At 34.0% G+C, this 19,156-nt stretch overlaps 1 protein-coding gene and 1 long non-coding RNA gene across 4 annotated transcripts; both read right to left on the bottom strand.

The window, feature by feature from the left end:
* On the bottom strand, nt 1–13,914 carry LOC104241758 (dihydropyrimidinase). 3 transcript variants are annotated; one of them, XM_070161569.1, is made up of 14 exons: nt 13,645–13,914; nt 9,514–9,646; nt 5,897–6,064; nt 4,977–5,061; nt 4,348–4,617; nt 3,985–4,196; nt 2,595–2,715; nt 1,996–2,083; nt 1,815–1,893; nt 1,512–1,599; nt 1,370–1,410; nt 1,215–1,267; nt 892–1,048; nt 1–376 (listed from the first exon to the last, which is right to left on the bottom strand). In XM_070161569.1, the coding sequence occupies exons 2-14, from the start codon at nt 9,607–9,609 to the stop codon at nt 191–193; spliced, it is 1,644 nt and encodes a 547-aa protein (XP_070017670.1). In that variant the 5' UTR covers nt 9,610–9,646; nt 13,645–13,914; the 3' UTR covers nt 1–190. The 3 variants fall into 3 exon arrangements, with proteins under 3 accessions (XP_070017670.1, XP_009794991.1, XP_070017671.1); XM_009796689.2 differs by having other exon boundaries at nt 4,977–5,028; nt 13,645–13,912; XM_070161570.1 differs by lacking the exons at nt 9,514–9,646; nt 13,645–13,914 and having other exon boundaries at nt 4,977–5,047; nt 5,897–5,961.
* Nucleotides 13,915–14,497: 583 nt separating this feature from the next.
* Nucleotides 14,498–17,069, bottom strand: LOC104241757 (uncharacterized). The gene is made up of 2 exons (XR_011403913.1): nt 16,771–17,069; nt 14,498–15,448 (listed from the first exon to the last, which is right to left on the bottom strand). It is a non-coding gene; the product is annotated as an uncharacterized lncRNA (long non-coding RNA).
* Between the last annotated feature and the right edge of the window lie 2,087 nt (nt 17,070–19,156).

Raw genomic sequence — 19,156 nt, 5'->3', positions numbered from 1 at the left:
TGAGGTAAAATCTTAATCTCCATTCAGTAATCCAGCTATACAACATTGTACAATATCCTTTATGGAATAAACATCAATTTGACTAAATAACATTATGTGCCCAATGGCCTAGCTACAACTGCAGGAGCGCAAATGTCCTTATGGTTCTGTATTTACAAGTGAATAGAAACACATTTCTTTTCCTGCTAAATCAAGTTGTTGACCGTTTTACTGGTGCTCTTAAGGAAGACAGGTACTTTGCGTCTGCCTTGTCTATCCCGTCAAAGAGATAACTAAAAGGTGGCATTTCAATGTACTTGCCAGCACCAGGAACAACTTTCAGCTCATCATTTTCCCAAACAATCCTTCCTCCTGCAATTGTAACTTCAACCTTTCCCTGCATAAAGAATAAAAAGGAAAAAGAAGAAAGCATAGATTTAACAAATCGCGAACGTAAAGCAGTTGCTATGTTTGAGAAGCAGTAAAAAGAAGGGGGCTGCGAGAATTGGGTGACTTGAGGGCAAGGTTAAATTATAGAAAATATACTGCATAGGAAAACATAGTGTTCCCTCTCCTGACAATAGAGATTTTCTTTATGGAATTGGACAATTACACCTTTCACATGAAGAGCCAGCATGAGAGCATAGATTCCCGAAAAATGCAATAATCGAGTACGTGAGTGCTTCTATCTATGTAAATAAAGGACATTTCAGCAAATCATATTATGAAGAATGGAAAACTGGGTCTGAAAAAGTTAAAATGAAGGTCTGATGTAGTAGTACTTTCTTACTTTTATTAAGTAAATTCACTAGAACATCAAACAATACAATCACTGTATTCGACAAAGTTCTGCAACATACTTTTGGCAAGGATTATAGGATAAATAAAACTCAATAATTTGCGAATGCTTACCTTGCCTCTCCAACCCTCATAGACATTGGTATCTGTTCTATAATGGTGTGACTTTGAACTAATCTCGAAGCTCGAATTTGGATTTAATATGATTATATCTGCATCAGACCCAAGTAGTACTGCTCCCTTCCTTGGATAGATATTGAAAATCCGAGCACTACAACACAAGATCAGGTATTTCCAGTTAAGCTTCCGTTATAAGACAGTTGAATTCGTACAGCGGATTTAAACCAAAAAAGAGAGTATAAGCATTAGGCTGGTGGATGGAGATTCAGATTGAAATAAACATCAGAAGATCTACAAAAGTTTTGGCTCAAGTTTACCATTCAGTGCTTGTTATGCGAACATAATCAGTGACAGATATTTGACCAGATGCCTGACAAAAAAGTCCTAAGAAAGTAAATAATATAGTTGCATATCACACAATTCATTTTAGCATCATCTCATATTAAGAACAATATATAATGGTGCAGCTTACCACCATAGTATCCCAAACCAAATGCATCCTTTCCTCCATACCTATACAGAAACGGGTTATACTGAAGAACTTCAATATACCGTAAAAGGAAGCTAAAGACAAAGCGATAGATATATGAAAGGAAAGAGAAAACTTTGCATACCATTAACACCATTTGGTATTTTCCGGAAATCACCAATTCCTAGGGCTTTCTGAGTTGAGTTGAAGGTACAGTGATCAGTTCCTACCAGCTGCAAATATGAAGCCATGCTGATCACTTGTACAGACAAGAAAAGAATACCAATAACTTCCATCTTGCTCATATGAGTTGATGGACAGAATAATACGACGGGGAAAGTGGAATATTCAGATATGGCCTATGGAAGATGGAACCCCAAGTAGCTTTTAAATTTGCGACATCACAAAAAAGCACATTTCATATCTATACAATGATCAAGATGAAAACCTGCAGAAGCCCCGTTGCAAGAGCTCCTTGAAGAGCTGTTCCATGACCTGGTGCTCTGATTGGTGGGCTCATGACATACCTGAACTAGGAAAGTGCACATTTTATGCCATCTATGACGGGAGAAAAAGAAAGGAAAAAGAAAAAAGAAATTATAAACCACAGAGGAGAAAATGATTTTTACCTAGCTGCAAAATGGAAGTCAGGGTCCCAAAGTACTGAATCATTAAGAACTAAACCTGAAACTACTGGCTCCCCAATAACTCTCTGACCTGAAATGAGATGGTACATGTAGTCTAGAGGCATAAGTCAAGTGGCATGAAACTGGCATCTGAAGCATAGTTTTTGATAAACAACATTGACATGGAAGCAAAATAGGCTCAAATCTACAAGCATGCAAATAAGTATGTCTTTCAAAGAGCAGACAGAAACGCAAACTGATGAATTATTAGAGGTAAAAACACTACAGGTATAAGTAAAGTTTTAATTACAAGTTCCCACTTCAAAGTAGAGGAAACAATTTCATTACTGCTAGAGACCAGAAAAGGACCAAACCAGAGGAGCTCTATGGTCAATTAGGAAACACTGAACAAAAATTTTAACTCCAGACTGGGTTTGCATGAATGATTTGATGAGGCTGAAACCAAGAACTTGAAGATTACTACAGACTAGTAATTCTTAGATGGGACAAGGAATCAAGGCACATTCGCCATAAAGTAGGCATTACAAAGCCACTCATTCAAATTGTCATCAAATACACTCTTCAAAAAGTTTATGCCAAACCTGACTTCCGAGCTCTGGCAATTTCTTCCATCGCGTCAATGCTCATGACATGAACAACATACAGTGGAGTGTTCACAAAGCCAGCCAAACGAATAGCTCGAGCAGTAGCCTCTCCCTCCAGCTGCAATTATTGATGACATTGCAAGGAACAGCATTAGGAAAAGTTAAACAAAGAATGAAATAGCCTTGCCAAATCAAAGCACAAAAATTCATAGTCACAGTGGGTGCATTGTTGGCTAGAAAGAACAGAAATACGAAAAATAACAACAAACTTGAAGAAAACACCATAATCTGACAAATATTTAATTCATATAATTATGAGTACCTAATATTGTCCTAATCCCTTCTGCTATGTAGCATGAACACTTCTGAAATGTCCGTGTCCCTGATTATCCATGACTTACAACTATAGTTACCAAGCTTTGCTGTGTCCAAAATTTCTTCCAATTATCTGACCAACGATCACACGTCTATCCTAAGCCGTCAATATATGCAGAAGATCTAAACATGTTTATTACTTATTCATATGTAATTCAATTATATGTCTACACAAAACATAGCTTATTGAATTAGCCCATATAATCAGTTTAACCCACTAATAGAAATAAAACTAGTACCTCCATTTCTTCATCTCAATCACCTATAATTTATCTAGAAAGCAAGTTCTGTCATGTCGAACAATTCACTCACATTTGTTTCTATGCTGCACAATTCTCATCCTACTCTTAATTAATTAATTTCACGAAAGAGAATCAGCAGAATATAATACCGCACTTTCACATTGTACATCAAAAAAGAATAAGACTCGTAGATATTATTTGGTGAGGTTGACCGTTGACCAACGTAAGCTATTACAACGATGAATACTTTTTCTTTTGAGACGCAGTTGGCGAACTGTTAAAACTTTTTCTACCAAAAGAGAAACAGCACAAATGTTTAAGAAAGAGAAAGGGAGAATTCCAAAGGAGCCTTAACCACATAAAAGCTTAAAGTAAAAATACTTCACTTCACTATCTCTGTTGAGTTGTCACAGATAGAATCTATATCTCATAAGGTTGGTCAGCATGCCTTAATATCTCATCTCAAAATATTATGCCTTGTAATATACATTTTGCTAGAAAATGAAGAATATTTCCTACATCTCAATGTCCTAGACATTATTCTCTGCTCTTATCACTTTGCTGGTTCTAAATAATGAGAAAGAATAACCATCCTACAGCACAAATGCCTACCAAATAATTAGTTCATTCTGGAAATCAAAGCGCCATTATTTGGTGGCAATGGAGAAAAAGTACATGCATGTACGTTGACAAGCTAGGAGATAAAGGAAAAAAGTAAAGCAGCATTATCCCTAGGTATGAAAGCTCAAGGCAAAATTGGTTGACTTTACCACTGGAGGCCTTGATAATGCATGTCCCTCTGGACCTGTAATACCAAGTTCAATCATTCTTTTTTGACCTTCAAATACAGCATCCCCATTTTCTGCATGAACCATAGCTAAGGCACCAAGGGACTTGCATTTCTTCAATCCCTCCATCAGAAGCTCATCATTAACCATAAAAGAGCCTTTGTAGGCAAGGAAAAACTTGAAAGAGTTGATGCCTAGGGTAAGAGAAAGATAGTCAAGAAGAGTAAAGCAAAGAGACAACAAAAAGTCAGAATGAAAAATGCTTCCCCATGGCATGCTCTGCAAGTATGAACCGAAAGTTTAAAAAGTATTCACACAAATGACACACTCTCTAGAAATAAGAACCTTTCTCCTTGACCATAATTTCCATATCCTCTGAGACAGTTTCATCCCATTTTGTAATTGCCATGTGAAAACCATAATCCATGCATGACCTCTTTGCTTTCTCTACATAAGCTTTGTAACCTGCAGATAAGCTTCCATTTACGGGAATAACAAAGTCAATATGCATTGTTGTTCCACCAGCTAATGCAGCCGCCTGTCCACTGAAGAAGTCATCAATTGTCTCAGAACCCATAAATTCCATAGCAAGGTGTGTATGAGGATCAATTCCTCCTGTCGTCATCATGAGAATAAGCAAACAATGATAAATTATCTGTCAGCCAGTTTACTAGTGAGACAGGTTTATAAGGAACAATAACTTCAAGAAAATGCTCAGATGTATATTTTACCACTCAAAGCTGAATATTTTTACATTAAGCAAGGGAATCTCACTACAGGAAAACTCTCTTTTTATTCACATGAAACTACAATAGGTAGAATGGATGTAAGAACTGCATATATGACAACAAAACGTATTTTGTCTAAAGTAGACATGCGTTATTGGTCTTTCTGGAAGAGAAAAGCAAAAATATTATTCTGATACTAGAGACGTAATCAACTGAGCACCATGGCCTTGAAGAAAGAAACTCTACCTGGCATAACAAATTTTCCAGTTGCATCTATGACTCTGGTATCATCACCAACCTGCAGATGGTCTTGTAAACTGAGATGTGCATCCTATTCAGATGAACAGCAATGGAAATACTCGCCAAACATAAAGATTATCAACCATTGAGAACATACAAAGAGTTTCAGGAATACACTCAAGCGGTAAATGGATTAAATGTGAACCATTTCGCTGATCAACAAGTGAGACACATGCTAACATGAAGACAAAGTGAAGGACCAAGAAAAGACCAAAACAATTCTCCTCAGCAAACTTCAGTGTCGTAAAAGAAGTTATTGTTATCCAGATAAGGAATGGGGAAAACATATATTCAGCAATGATGATGTGGTAGTTAGCAAGCTGGTACCAAAGTCAAAAAAGCTATTCTTTCCCAAGTAAAAGCCTATATAGGATCCTACATCCATAGATCCACTGCACTGCGCCCAGGTGGCTTTTAAGATGTCCTTGAAAATCTTGTCTTATCCATCTCTAGACTACTTAAAACATACTTTACTTCCTTGCTTGCTAGTCTTTCGATCTTGGTATACGAGGGACCAGGTTTTATTCAAATCATGAATTAAGTTGCAGAAGTTATAAGTACAGAGATTCCATTTATTTCACAATCATACCAGTCAAACTTGAAACAGATGAGAACTGTTTTTTCCGTTGTTCAGATAGTTAACCGAATAACAAATTTCTTTGTAAGACCCTTTCGTTATTCCCACATAATAAGAATAAAACACAGCCAGAAATAAATCAAAAACAATAATTGGCATCGAATTAGCTATCAGCTCATAGAGGCCAATCACAATTGACCAACCCTACTAGCTCTCCTGAGGATCATTTATTATTCACTTCCCACTCAATTAACAAACTCAAACTAAAAAGAGAAACTTTAACAGATACCTTAATGTTCGGCTGCACTGCCACGATTATTCCATCTTCTATATACACATCAGCAGCCTCCTTATGATGAGCATTCACTACTGTTCCTCCTTTTATCAGTATCTTTGATGAAACTGACGGTGGAATATTGCACCCAGAATCTCCATAAACAAATGTGGCATCACAAAACTGCAAAACATAAAAAATCGATTAGACCATCCTAGAAAAGAAACTGCTTGACATTGATACGACGATCCTATTTGTTTTATTTACTCCACAAGATTATGTGCATATGACAGTTCATATTTCTACTCATCCACCATGATTCAAATGAGAGGTCCTCCACAAATTTGAACTTTCTCGTTCATTGAGTAATGAGTACAAAAGCAGAAGGAAAAATGAAACAAATCAGTTTCTTAGAATCACACCAGAAGATTCAACTACTCTTCATTTTCAATGCATTCAAATTTTGAAACTTTCTCTAAGTTTTATCAAAAGGAAAAGCTCCAGTCTCATTTCCCTTCATGCCAACATTTTTGGCATCCAATATTTTAGTTGCATAGGTACAGAACAAGAATTCCACTACGAAGATCCAACCATTTTCCAACTAATCCTCAGTTTATTGAGTACAAAAGGACAAAGAAACAACTAACACTTAAACTTCTTAGGAATCAACAACAACAACCCAATGAAATTCCACAAATGGGGTCTGGGGAGGATAGTATGTACGCAGACTTTATCCCTACTCCGGAGGATTAGAGAGGCTGTTTCCGATCGACCCTCGGCAGAATAAGATGAAAACAAGACAGTGTAGTAGTAACAACAAAGGAATCCGGAAAGATAACACCAGCAACGTAATAACCAAAAAATAGAGAAAAGTAATAACACTAAACTGTAATAATGGCACAGTACTACGAACACGATGGAATAATATGGACACAACAAGAGCCACTAACATCCTAATACAAAACACTTCCAGACTAGCTTCCTACAACCTAACCTACAACCCTGATGAAATACTACGGACGCAACTGGGGCCATTAGTAGCCTAAAACAAAACACTATCAGACTAGCCTCCTATCTCCTAACCTACAACCATAATGCTCGACCTCCACAACTTCCTATCACGGGCCATGTCCTCGGAAATCTGCAGCTGCACCATGTCCTGCCTGATCACCTCTCCCCAATATTTCTTAGGTTGTCATCTACCTTTCCTCGTACCCGTCAAGGTCAGCCGTTCACACCTCCTAACCGGGGGCATCCATACTTCTACTCTGCACATGCCCGAACCATCTAAGCCTAGCTTCCCGCATCTTGTCTTCCATGGGAGTCACGCCCACCTTCACCCGAATATCTTCATTCCTAGTCTTATCCAGCCGAGTGTGCCCGCACATCCATCTCAGCATCCTCATTTCTGCAACTTTCATCTTCTGGATATGGGAATTCTTAACTGGCCAACACTCTACACCATACAACATGGACAGCCTAACCACCGCTCTATAGAACTTACCTCTAAGTTTTGGAGGCACCTTCCTGTCACACAAGACGCCAGCCTCTATTTCATCCACCCCACTCCTATACGATGCGCGACATCCTCGTCAATCTCCCCATCCCCCTGGATAATCGACTCAGGTACTTGAAGCTCCCTTTCTTGGGAATGACTTGAGCGGCAAGCCTCACGTCCATGTCCGTTTCTCCCGACATGTCGCTGAACTTGCACTCCACGTATTCTATCTTAGTCCTACTCAGCTTGAAACCTTTAGACTCAAGGATCCGTTTCCAAACCTCCAACCTCTCATTAGCACTCTCACGTCTCATCAATCAGAACTATATCATCAGCGAATAACATACACCATGGCACTCTCCTTGAATATGGTGTATCAGTTCGTCCATCGCCAGAGCAAACAAGAACGGGCTGAGCGCAGATCCTTGGTGTAACCCCAGAACAACCGGAAAATGCTCCGAGTCGCCCCCCACTGTCCTAACCTGAGACTTAGCTCCATCATACATGTCTTTAATCACCCTAATATAATCCACTGGAACACCTTTCACCTCCAGGCATCTCCAAAGAACTTCCCTAGGGACCAAAATTTTACCGGAATCTCGTCTGGCCCGGTCGCTCTGCCCCTGCTCATCTCGCATAGCCCCCACGACCTCCTCGACATTAATACACCTATAGTAGCTAAAATCTGGGTGACTCTCGGAGTGTTCCAATTCACCTAGCACAATGTCTCTGTCCCCTTCGTTCTCTGCTTAATCTTAGCGTCTTCCATCAACACTCTGCCTTCCTCGTCCTTGATGCACCTCACTTGGTCTAAATCACGAGCCGTCCCCTCTCTCGGCTTGGCTAGCCGGAACAACTTCTTGTCCCCGCCTTTGCCCCCAGTTCTTCATACAGGCGATCAAACGCTGCATTCTTAGCTTCTGCGACCGCTAACTTCGCCACCTTCCTAGCTTAACTATCTTCGTTGCTCCGCCTCTCCTCCTCGTTTGTACTCTCCAATAACCTCCGATACGCCGCTTTCCTATCTTCCACCTTTCCCTGGACCTCGACGTTCCATCACCAGTCTCCCCTATGACCGCGAGTAACCCTTCGAGACACCTAACAACTCTCTCGCCGCCTCCCTTATACAGTTTGTCGTCATCATCCATATATTGCTTGCATCCCCGCTACTCCTCCAGGACCTTATAGCCTCCCCTCCAACTCCGGAGCTTTATCCTTCGTCAAGGCACCCTATCTAATCCTCGGACGACCCTGAACAACCTTCTTCTTCCTCTATATCATGATGCTGACGTCCATCACCAAGAGCCTATGTTGAGTCGTGAGTGACTCGCTCAGGATAACCTTGCAATCCTTTATAATCAATCTGAGTCTTGGCATCGTACTTTGAAAAGTAACCAAATGCTCCTCCCTCTTTGGAAAACTAGAGTTGGCAATCACCAACTCAAAATCCTTAGCGAAATCCAACAGAGAAGTGCCGCCTCCGTTCCTAACCCCAAAACCAAAGCCGCCATAAACCTCGCCATAGCCACTAGCAGACTCCCCGATATGCCCGTTGAAATCCCCTTCTTAGGAATCCCACAAGAAAGTTCCCACCAGACTGCATCTTTCTGTTCAATTTAGAAAGTACTCCTTCCTTTCCAATTTTCAGTGTTATTAAACGCGCAAAAAAGCAACAAGGTCTGTGGAGCTTGAAGTAAAAGGCGAGAACTAAAAGGCATGCGCACAATTTACAAATAATTTAAAATACCATACCTATAAGAATTAAGTACTATAATAGTCAAATTTCAATTAAAATAACCAATTTCACACTCAATGTATAATAATGCCGATATTAATCCAACATTCCAACTCATCAAAGTTGAGATTCCAAAAATCGGACTGTTTCATTAGCTCAAAATTCTTATGTATATTATTGCCATTATTGTAAAATTACAAACTTGCTACTCTGACTCTTATTGATTATTTTCAAATTCGGACTTCCTTTCAGAAAAGGAGAATTTAATCATCTATTCGTTAAGTTCAAAATATAAGAAAGACGAACAATCAACTCAATTACACAAGTTAATCTTATTAGACTTAGGATTAGATAACAAGAAAAAAAAGGGTCAAATCAAATACAGAAACATTGACATACCTCGTTGGATGCAGAAACAACAGCGAAAATTGTGGAAAAAAGAGCAATCACATAAACCAAAGGAATCAATAACTGAACTCTGTGACAAAACTCCATTGACTTTCAGTTCCCTATAGAGCTGGAAATGTTAAACCTATAGAGTCGGAAATGTTAATATATAAATGCCAAATGATAAATGCGACTTATAATTTGCATTAAATAAATGGTTTTATACGTCTCATTTTATAAGTCGCATTCCTAAAATGCTGCTTTACGTGTCACTACTACAGAGAGTTTTGTAAAGTAAATTCTGGGCATCTGAAATCTTCTAACTTTTTTGGAATAATAAATAAGAAACTACTTTTAGGATAATGTAAGATAATAGGTTATAAAATTAACTTGTATGTGTAGAATGTCACAACTATTACATAATTTAAAATCTAATTGCAAGTAAAATTGCACTAATACTAATACGAAAATACTTTACAATGTGAGAGATCATTTATCATTTGTTTGATTGTCATTTTTTTTCTCACTATAGCTAATACCGGTATGATTTATAATTCAATTTAAATATTATCTTAAACTTCATACAATATAGGATATCTAATATTAATATTAGCCATACTGAGTATTATTAATCTCGCATATTTATACCATATTAAAAGTACGAAGGCCCTTAGCGAAATGTTATTCGCCTTTTTTACCCTTTAAAAATAAATTTAACTTTGGACAAAATTGTAATTTAAGTTATTTTCCTAATATGTAGTACTTCAAAATTGATTAAAAATTGTACTTGTCAAAACATTCCTTATTTGAACTAAGTAAAAAAGTCCTAAATATTAGCATATTAATATAATTTATTTCCTTGTAGGTGACTTCAATTTTTGAAAACGAAACGTAGTTATCTTGCTTGTCCCAAGTTTTTGTCCATTTCTTTTCTTATTCTGGTATCAGTTTAGACTAAATAAATTAATTATTAATACATTTATCCGTTAAAGCTTAATACAACTATAAACGATAAATATATAAATTTACAACATACTAATTATCCATTCGTTTATTTTTTCCATTCTATGTAGTTAAATTTGTGTCTCCTATTCCTAATCATGCAAAAATATATAGTTATATTTAGAATTACAAAAGTAAATTTGTTGAGTTACATATTTCTTCATTTTATATTAGCTCAAAAACTTTTATATGTTGAGAAAAAAAAATAAACAACATCTTTTTATAGCATTTTTCTTAATGTATTGGTGGTTGTGACATGGCTATGTACTAACAATATAAGTCTTTTTTTTTAAATTATAGTGAGTTTAACTTGTGATAGCAAGTTAAAAATAATTTCTAATATACTACCAATTAATGCTTAGATGTAATTAGTTATTACCTTATAAAGAAATTTATCGTATAAATAATTTGGCATAACCTCGGTCTCTCTACAATTTCCTTCTACCAACAAAAGTTGAAAATCTTTCTCAACTTAAAAGTTTAAAAACAAAGAAACATCTTATATTTCCCATTTTAGATTAAATATGAAAGATACAAAAAGCTTTTGAAATTTTAATTTGATGAGTGTTGTACATTGTCTTCATCTTTAATTTGGCAAGAAATTATAAATAATTTACTATGTTTTTATCATAGCAATAAAAATAAGATCAAAAGATATAATTAATTACCATGTACTAACTACTAAGTACATAATATCCAATTCAAAAGAAAGTTAGAAGAATCCTATTTACTAAAATATATTTCCAAAAAATGTCGCTCGCTCAAAGAAAACGCTGTTAGCGGTGCTTTTTATTGATTGAAATAGAACAAAGATAAAAAAATAAAAATAAAAATAAAAAAAAAGTATTTTCTCTCGATTCATTGACCCTATTTATGTCTTTAGGATGAACTTGAAAATAACTATCCAAGACGTATTTTAGAAAAACTCTTAAATCTTCAAGGCTTACATATTCTTGCTAAAACTGAAAAGAAAGTTATAAAATTATGAAACAGGAATAGATTTTAAATTGAAAGATTTCTACAGGACAACTTCTTTGAGTTAACTATATAAGATCAATATTCATCCTTTTTTTGGAACATATGTGTTTTATTTTATAGCTCAAACACAATTTCTCATATACTAGCATTTATGAGATATTTTTTTTTTTAAATTACTCAATGACACAGGCACACGCATAACGCGCGCACTCCAAACATAAATATATAGAATCCCTACATGGGGGGGGGGGGGGCGGTTGATGCGGGAGAGGCATAAGTGCAGTTCGATCTTGTGGTGTATTCGTTTGTAGTACGTAGGGCCTCTTGCTTATTGATCAGTTCGCCTCCGTTCTATTGAAAAATCGAAATTTCTATGGCGGTTTTGCCAACGAACGACGTCTCGAGCCGAATTGACTAAGCTAACCCACCCTTAAGGAGGCTTTTCCATATTAGGAATATCATCAAATCAAGCAATTCATGAATTGATTGTGAATACACAAAATTCCAAGTTCCCAAAGTACCTCTCTTAGATCTCTATAGTTCTTCCAAGTTTCTGATCTAAAATCTGGTTTATGTCTCGAATTATAGGGCTTAACCTTTGAATCATTATTACTTGGATAGCTAAACCTCTTTGCTTAGCTAATAAACAAAAGAACTCCATGTGTACCTTGTGTTAGCATACAATAGGCTTTTTACTACCTGTATCTATTTATAAGAAGTTTGAGCTTTTGTTCACGCTCTCCTTTTTTTTTTTTTAATTATTGTGTTAATATATTCTTGTTGTAATTGTTGCTTTCTTTATTGTTGTAATTGATGATTTACCTATATATTTTAGTTGTGAACCTGAATCTTATATATTCGTTCATATGTTGTATCACACCATACTATGATACTTGAATCAAAGAAGATTCACGCAGTTTTAGGTTGATTAGAATTCACAAATTTTAGGGTTGTGTTTTAATTTCTCCTCTCTCTTTTTTTCCTTTTAATTTAATGTTTTAATTATTTACATTATATACTTATATTATATGTCCATATATTTCTTTTCCCAAAGTTATCGAACCTACAATAGCTCATAGAATGAATTCGTTAAGATAATGTAGTTTGGTTGTTTAATGTTCTTTTGACGCCTCTATACGAATTGGACGATCAAACTTCAAATTGAATTAGACAAATTAAAAAATGTCGATTCTCACCACATTGCTCACATCCAAATATGTAAGCCAATCTGTTTGGCCAAGTTTTTGGGAAGTCAAAGATAAATATTTCTTTTTAAATGTGCTTATTTTGGAGAGTTAAGGTGTTTTGAGGTACTTTCGAATAGTGGTAGAAGCTGAAAAAAGTAAATTTTCCCATAAACATGGCCAAAGTACTTCTAGCTTGAAGTTATCCCTAGAATTTAATTTTGTCAATACAATTATATTTTCAGATAAAGTATTTTTTTTAATTTAAATGATCGTTGTATATATCTCTACATCAATTGCTATTATAATAATTCATTCGTATTCAATATTCTATATATTTTTTAATTAATAGGCACAAAATACACGTGCAACGCACGTACACTAAAACTAGTATATATATATATATATATATATATATATATATATATATATATATATATATATATGCATTATAATCCCAGTTTTCTAATTCTTATTGAAAAGTTCATCGGGAAAATGAATAAAGCAATAAGTCTGTACATTTGTCATGCCTCTGGTAATAATTGGGCTTAAGTCCAAATATAATTGGGCCATAAACTTACTCTCACCCATTGCAAAAGGAAACTGGACCAATATTGGGATGAAAAATTACCTAGGGCAAACCAGAAGATACAAGAGAAAAAGGGGCAAATTACACATTCAGTCGGTCGGCTAAAAATAATTATTTCGCTATACATACATATATACATACATACTTTTATATATATATATATATATATATATATATATATATATATATATACTTTAATATACAAATAATATATTTTTACCGACTATAATTTTTGGAAGTGACTATATTGCATAGTTTTCCCAAAGAATAATGTGGGACATGAATCTCATCAAATTGTTGACAAGGAAATAGTGCATAATTGTTATAGAAAAAAAAATTAACATGCAATTTGGGGTTAATAGAGAGAAAATTATTCATCCTTAAGCTCACCTTGGTCAATCTTTTAAAATAAATCGAGATAGTGAATCAAATCCAACATCGCCAACACCAACAATCTCGATCAAAAATCTTATTAAATCATATGATGGAAAATAGTTCAACAGGGGCGACCTGAGAACATATGTATCACAATTACAAAAATTATTAAAATAAAAAAACCGTCGTACATATGATCTCAGGTTGCCCCTATTGAACACTTCCACCTATTTATATAAGACACTTTAACTTTTATGAGAAATCATGTTGATCTTGAAAACATATAAAGGGGAGATTTTGAAGGTGTAAATTGTATAACACAGTACTACAATTGTACTGGTATTTCTAGGACAATAAATTTGTATATTATGTGATGTCTTTGTCAAAAATAAAGTACAAATTACATATTGTACTACACACATTCTACTTCACTCATTGGTACTACAAATTGATTAGTTGAAGATTTTGTGCAAGTACTACAAATGATAAAATACATATAGCAAGTACAAGATCTTAACTACACTTAAAATTGTACTACTACCATTCATATATCACTTAATCGTGGTTAACTAATATAATTTCTTGTACATATCGGGTCTAGAAAAATTTAATTACACCCGATGTTTGAACCAAACACATGACACGTGTCTTTATATGCACTTTTATACTTAACCATGATTAGTTAATACATATTTTTACCCAATGTATCACTTAACTATTGTGAACTAATATGATTTTGTGTATACATCAGTCGTCGGTTGAAGATTCAGCATCATTAGAACATAATTTGAACTACAAAGTAATAAAGCAAGGGACAAGATAATTAGGAGTATTAAGCAGTATGTGTAAGTTTTGGCACTAACTAATAAGTCAATTAAACGAAAATCATATAATTGAAGAGATTTGGTGAAGCGGAGCCTTGGAGCAACGATAGATTGTCTTCTTGTTACATATAGGTCACGGGTTCAAGCCGTGGAAACAGTCTCTTGCAGAAATATAGAATAAGACTACGTACTATAGACCCTTGTGGTCCGGCCCTTTCCCGGACCCCGCGTATAACGGGAGCTTAGTTCACTCGGTTGCCCTTTTTTTACATATATGCCACGTGTTCGATCCATGGAAGCAGCCATTAATGCTTGCATTAGGATAGACTGTCTATATCACACCTTTGAAGCACGGCCCTTCCGTGCATCCTACATAAACGCAGAAAAATTTATGCATCGGGCAACTAATTTAATCTAAAAAGCTAAGTTCTATCTACAGTACTATTGCTCCATAAGGAAATGTTCACTAATCAACATTCTAATACTTCTTGATCAATCAATTGATGGTGCAATCTCTTCTTCCCACATAAACTCACTCCAAACAACTTTACACTACTACTCTTTGGCTCTTCATCTTCAATATTTACTTGATGATCATGACGATGATCGTTGACTCTAAGATTCAGACCTTCATTAAGTAAAAACAAACAGGACTTCTGATCAACAGGTTTAACGTAGTTCTGAATGAAATAAATAATGTTGTTATATAGATTCTTCATGTGAGCGAGTTCAGATAATAGTAAATTGTTTCTTTTCCTCAGCCTTTGATTGTCTTGTGTGAGTGTTAACAAAAGGAAATCATCAGTACTAGGGTTATTTTGTGTTTTTGGCTGATACAATATGTTTTTTGTGATATTTTCATGGTAGGGTTTCAAATGGTGAAGTTGTTGAGTTGTACTCTTTCTTCTTTGGATCTTACAAAGTAAGTGTTTTTGCCCTTTCTTGAAATTCTCATTGGAAAACTCACATCTGTCTGGAACTATCTTCTTAAATCCCTGAAAAAAGAAATAAATAAAAACCAGAAATTTGATACTCCATGAATAAAGCAACTTCGCACGTGTGAGCTTGCTTATATTGTCAGTCTGAAGGTCGAAAAAAACAAGACATATTGCGGTAAGTTGGTAGTCAGCGTAAAACTTGCCAATTCATGGCTAATCATATATATATATATATATATATATATCAAATCTTTATAAATATAAAGTACCTTTTGTAGAATTATGGAAAGTTTTCCTAACAAAATGATTATGTTGTTAGAAAATAAGCCTCAGCACCCAACCATACATAATGGAAACTAGAAAACCAAGATATATAATGTGGATGAGATATCAAATCTTGGATAATGGAGTTGTTTGTGGCTGTACTTTTTATCTTATTCTTTTTATTTTTTTATTTGAGGTTCTTAGCTATTATTTATTACTTAAATTAAAAATAGCAGGTGAAGGTATAATATATGCATAATTTATGTATTATATGTATATAATTATGTTAATCAATGTATAATCTATATATATGGATAGAAAAAGTAAACAATGAATATGAACAACTATTTGTGTAAAAATTTCTTTTTTTAATATGGTTTAAATTTCACCAATTCTTTGAACAAATTAATAATACTAGTCTAAAAATTAAGCTACACAAAGCAAAGGATAAATTTTTTCTTTGAGTTCACTCTTACAATCTCACTATTAATTAATATATGAACACTCTCAAAAATTTCATGTCTCCTTCAAAGCAACACTATATCGCTAAATAATAGTAAAAGAAGATGAAAAATATAACAAAATACAAATATGGTTGGTTGGCCGAAACTAATTGTATTTGCTAGCTAAAATGTGTATATGTGTTGTATATAATATACACATATACAAAAAATATATATATTGTCGGCTAATATCCTTAGGAGCAACAGAAAATATGCATTTCTCTATAAAATCATAAATATTTTTCAATAAAAGAAATGGAGCAAAAAGGATTATGTAATGCAGAAGAAATTCAGGAGAGAAACTCTATTTCTTGGTAAGTTTTGACAAATACTCAACAATTGTTACGCCACAATCCCAAATAATTTGGGGTCGACTATATGAATCATCACTGTTTCATTTAAGCTGAATTCATGATGTTATCAAAGAAAAGAAGTGCAGAAGAAATCTAGGAATAAAACTCCAATATTTCTTGGTAAGTTCCGAGAGAAACAACAACAAAAAAAAAAAACTTTGATCCTAAACAAGTCGAGGTGTATATGAATCATGAATAATGTTTTATTTAAGTTGAACTCGTATCATTAAATAAAAAGAGAGAGGAGGAGGTAACTCACATATGTATTGAGCTGCCTAACAAAGCTGGAGAAATTATTGTGTTTAAAATAGTTGGGAAGAAGATCTTTAGCAAACTCAAGAGGTTTCCAAACAACAAAAGTAGTGTCATTTTCACCCCATGAAACAATGTGATTACTACTTTGATCATCTACTAATTGGTATGTTTTTGTCAAGAATGGTGCAGCCATTATTGCCCTTTGACAATCTTGGACTGTGGAAATCATCTCTGAAGAAGACATTAAGGATAACCTATTTAGTTAAGAAAGAAGATTTGTTTTTCTAAGGAAGAAAAAGAATGTCTTCTATCCCTTCTTAATGTGTGCTTATGTTGTAGTTGCATGTGCACATGTGTGTGTTTATAGGGTAATATTAGTTTACGTTTACACCAATTCAATAAATGCACGACATATATATATATCTTCACACGTATTCTTATTACTAAGTCACTCGCTTTCATTACTTATTATATTACTGTTGTTATTGCTTGTTACTTTATTTTTACCGTTTCTTAAGACGAGGACCTATCGGAAACAACCTCCCTGCTTTTATACGGTAGGAATAAGGCTGTGTACACACTACCCTTCCCAGACCCCACGTATGAGATTAAGCTAGGTTTATTGTTGTTGTCGTATATTCTTATTACTAAATTATAGTTAATTAATATATATTTTCATCTTGGAGCCTTAGAGCAATGGTAAAGTTGTCTTCGTGTGAACCTATAAGTCACGGGTTCGAGCCGCGGAATCAACCACTGATTCATGCATAAGGGTAGGCTGCCTACATAACACTCCTTTGGAATGTGGCCCTCCCCGAACTCTGCATGAACGCGGGATGTTGCGTGCACCATACTGTCCCTTTTTTTTTTGAAATACATGATCTCACCTTAATTACTCAACCATGTAAATTAGTATGATTAATTTTGTATAAACACCAGCTTTTATCGTGTTTATACTGATATTGTAGTAATTTATTTCTATGTTATATCAGTATATACTTTGCTAAAGTAGGTCATTTACATTATTTTTATATTATATATCAAATTAGGAGTTACATAAAGTTATTTATTGTTGAAGATCAATCGATATAATTTGAAGATTTAAAAAAATTATGCAATGTTAGTAGACAGAAGTTAAACTATTTGTATACAGTGTTAGTATAAAAAAAATTACACTATTAACCTAGAAGCAAGTTCTTTGTCACTTAAATAATTCCTCATTTTACTGATCATTTCTTATATTTATTACATCAAGAAGGGCATATGAACTTTGTCAGTATTATATTTATATCGCTTTAGATTTGGTATATAATGAGATCCAATAAATGAACTAACTATTTAAACAATAATTTCTCCATTTTGCCTTTTGGATTGAGTAACATGTCCACCCTCAGTTTTGTTGTATAAAATAAGTTATTTTTTCAGAAGTCAAATGGGTCAAATCACTTTTAATCTGTGATTTCATTTAAAAACTAGGAGTTTAATTATACTTTATCTAAATTTTTGTGCCCAAGTGTAATATTTTGGTCATTAAGCTTATCTTATAATAATAACATTATCTAATTGAAATCTGAGTCTCATGCTCAAATCTTCCTAAAAAGGATTTTTTGTGACTATCATGTAGTATAAGCTTTGTAAATTTACTAGTACAAATCATCAGAGGCAGATTAAAAATTTAAATTTTTGAGCTCTTATAACGATATTAAATTAAATAATTAGATCTACAATCAAATATTTAGAAATACTTAATAACTTTTTTAATACACATATCATCTAGATAAAAGCTACTAGTTTCACGTACATACATAGATTTTTACAAGCTAATCAGCCTCTAGAACTTATACGAAAATAATTTTAAACTAAAAAGATGTTACTATTTAAAAGATGCCACTAGAAAAATTAAAAGAAAAAGAAGTAGAGTTAATAACTAAATATATATATATATATATATATATATATGATCATTTTAATAAATCAGTAGCTGTAACTTTTGACAACTTAAAGTTGTATTTGTTCGACATTTTTTTGCTGAAAAATTACACTGTATATATAGGTAAATTTGTTTATATATATAATATTAAATTCTCTCTTATCTCCTCGTATATTGTTCTTGTTCATATAACAAAAATAAGAAAGAAAAACACAAGAATTTTAAACTTCATTCTTGATAAAGGTGTATTAAAGTCCTTTAACTTTTATAAAAAATTTCCTAAAAGTTCAACATAAAATTACTTATTCTTTAACCGACAATTACATTGATTAGAATCTAAAGATCAGAGATTGACACTAAAATTTCAGAGAACGCATGTTACTGGGTGCCTCTTTTGATGGTTTTCTTTAATAATTCTTTTTTAAAAAGCTTGTTCTTTAGTTAAAAAGTCTCTAATTTT

This window comes from Nicotiana sylvestris, chromosome 11, assembly GCF_000393655.2.
Source record: "Nicotiana sylvestris chromosome 11, ASM39365v2, whole genome shotgun sequence".
NCBI lineage: Eukaryota > Viridiplantae > Streptophyta > Magnoliopsida > Solanales > Solanaceae > Nicotiana > Nicotiana sylvestris.
The sequence above is the reverse complement of the archived record's forward strand: the minus strand, read 5'-3'. Positions and strand labels throughout refer to the sequence as shown.

What these genes read in the sequence shown, in the direction of transcription:
- LOC104241758 (XM_070161569.1), bottom strand. Translation starts at nt 9,609, where the DNA reads ATGGAGTTTTGTCACAGAGTTCAGTTATTGATTCCTTTGGTTTATGTG. An exon ending in TGGAAAATTTGTTATGCCAG is followed by an intron (nt 4,618 to 4,976) that starts GTAGAGTTTCTT and finishes TGATGACGACAG; the next exon opens with GAGGAATTGATCCTCATACA. An exon ending in ATGAGGGTTGGAGAGGCAAG is followed by an intron (nt 377 to 891) that starts GTAAGCATTCGC and finishes TTCTTTATGCAG; the next exon opens with GGAAAGGTTGAAGTTACAAT.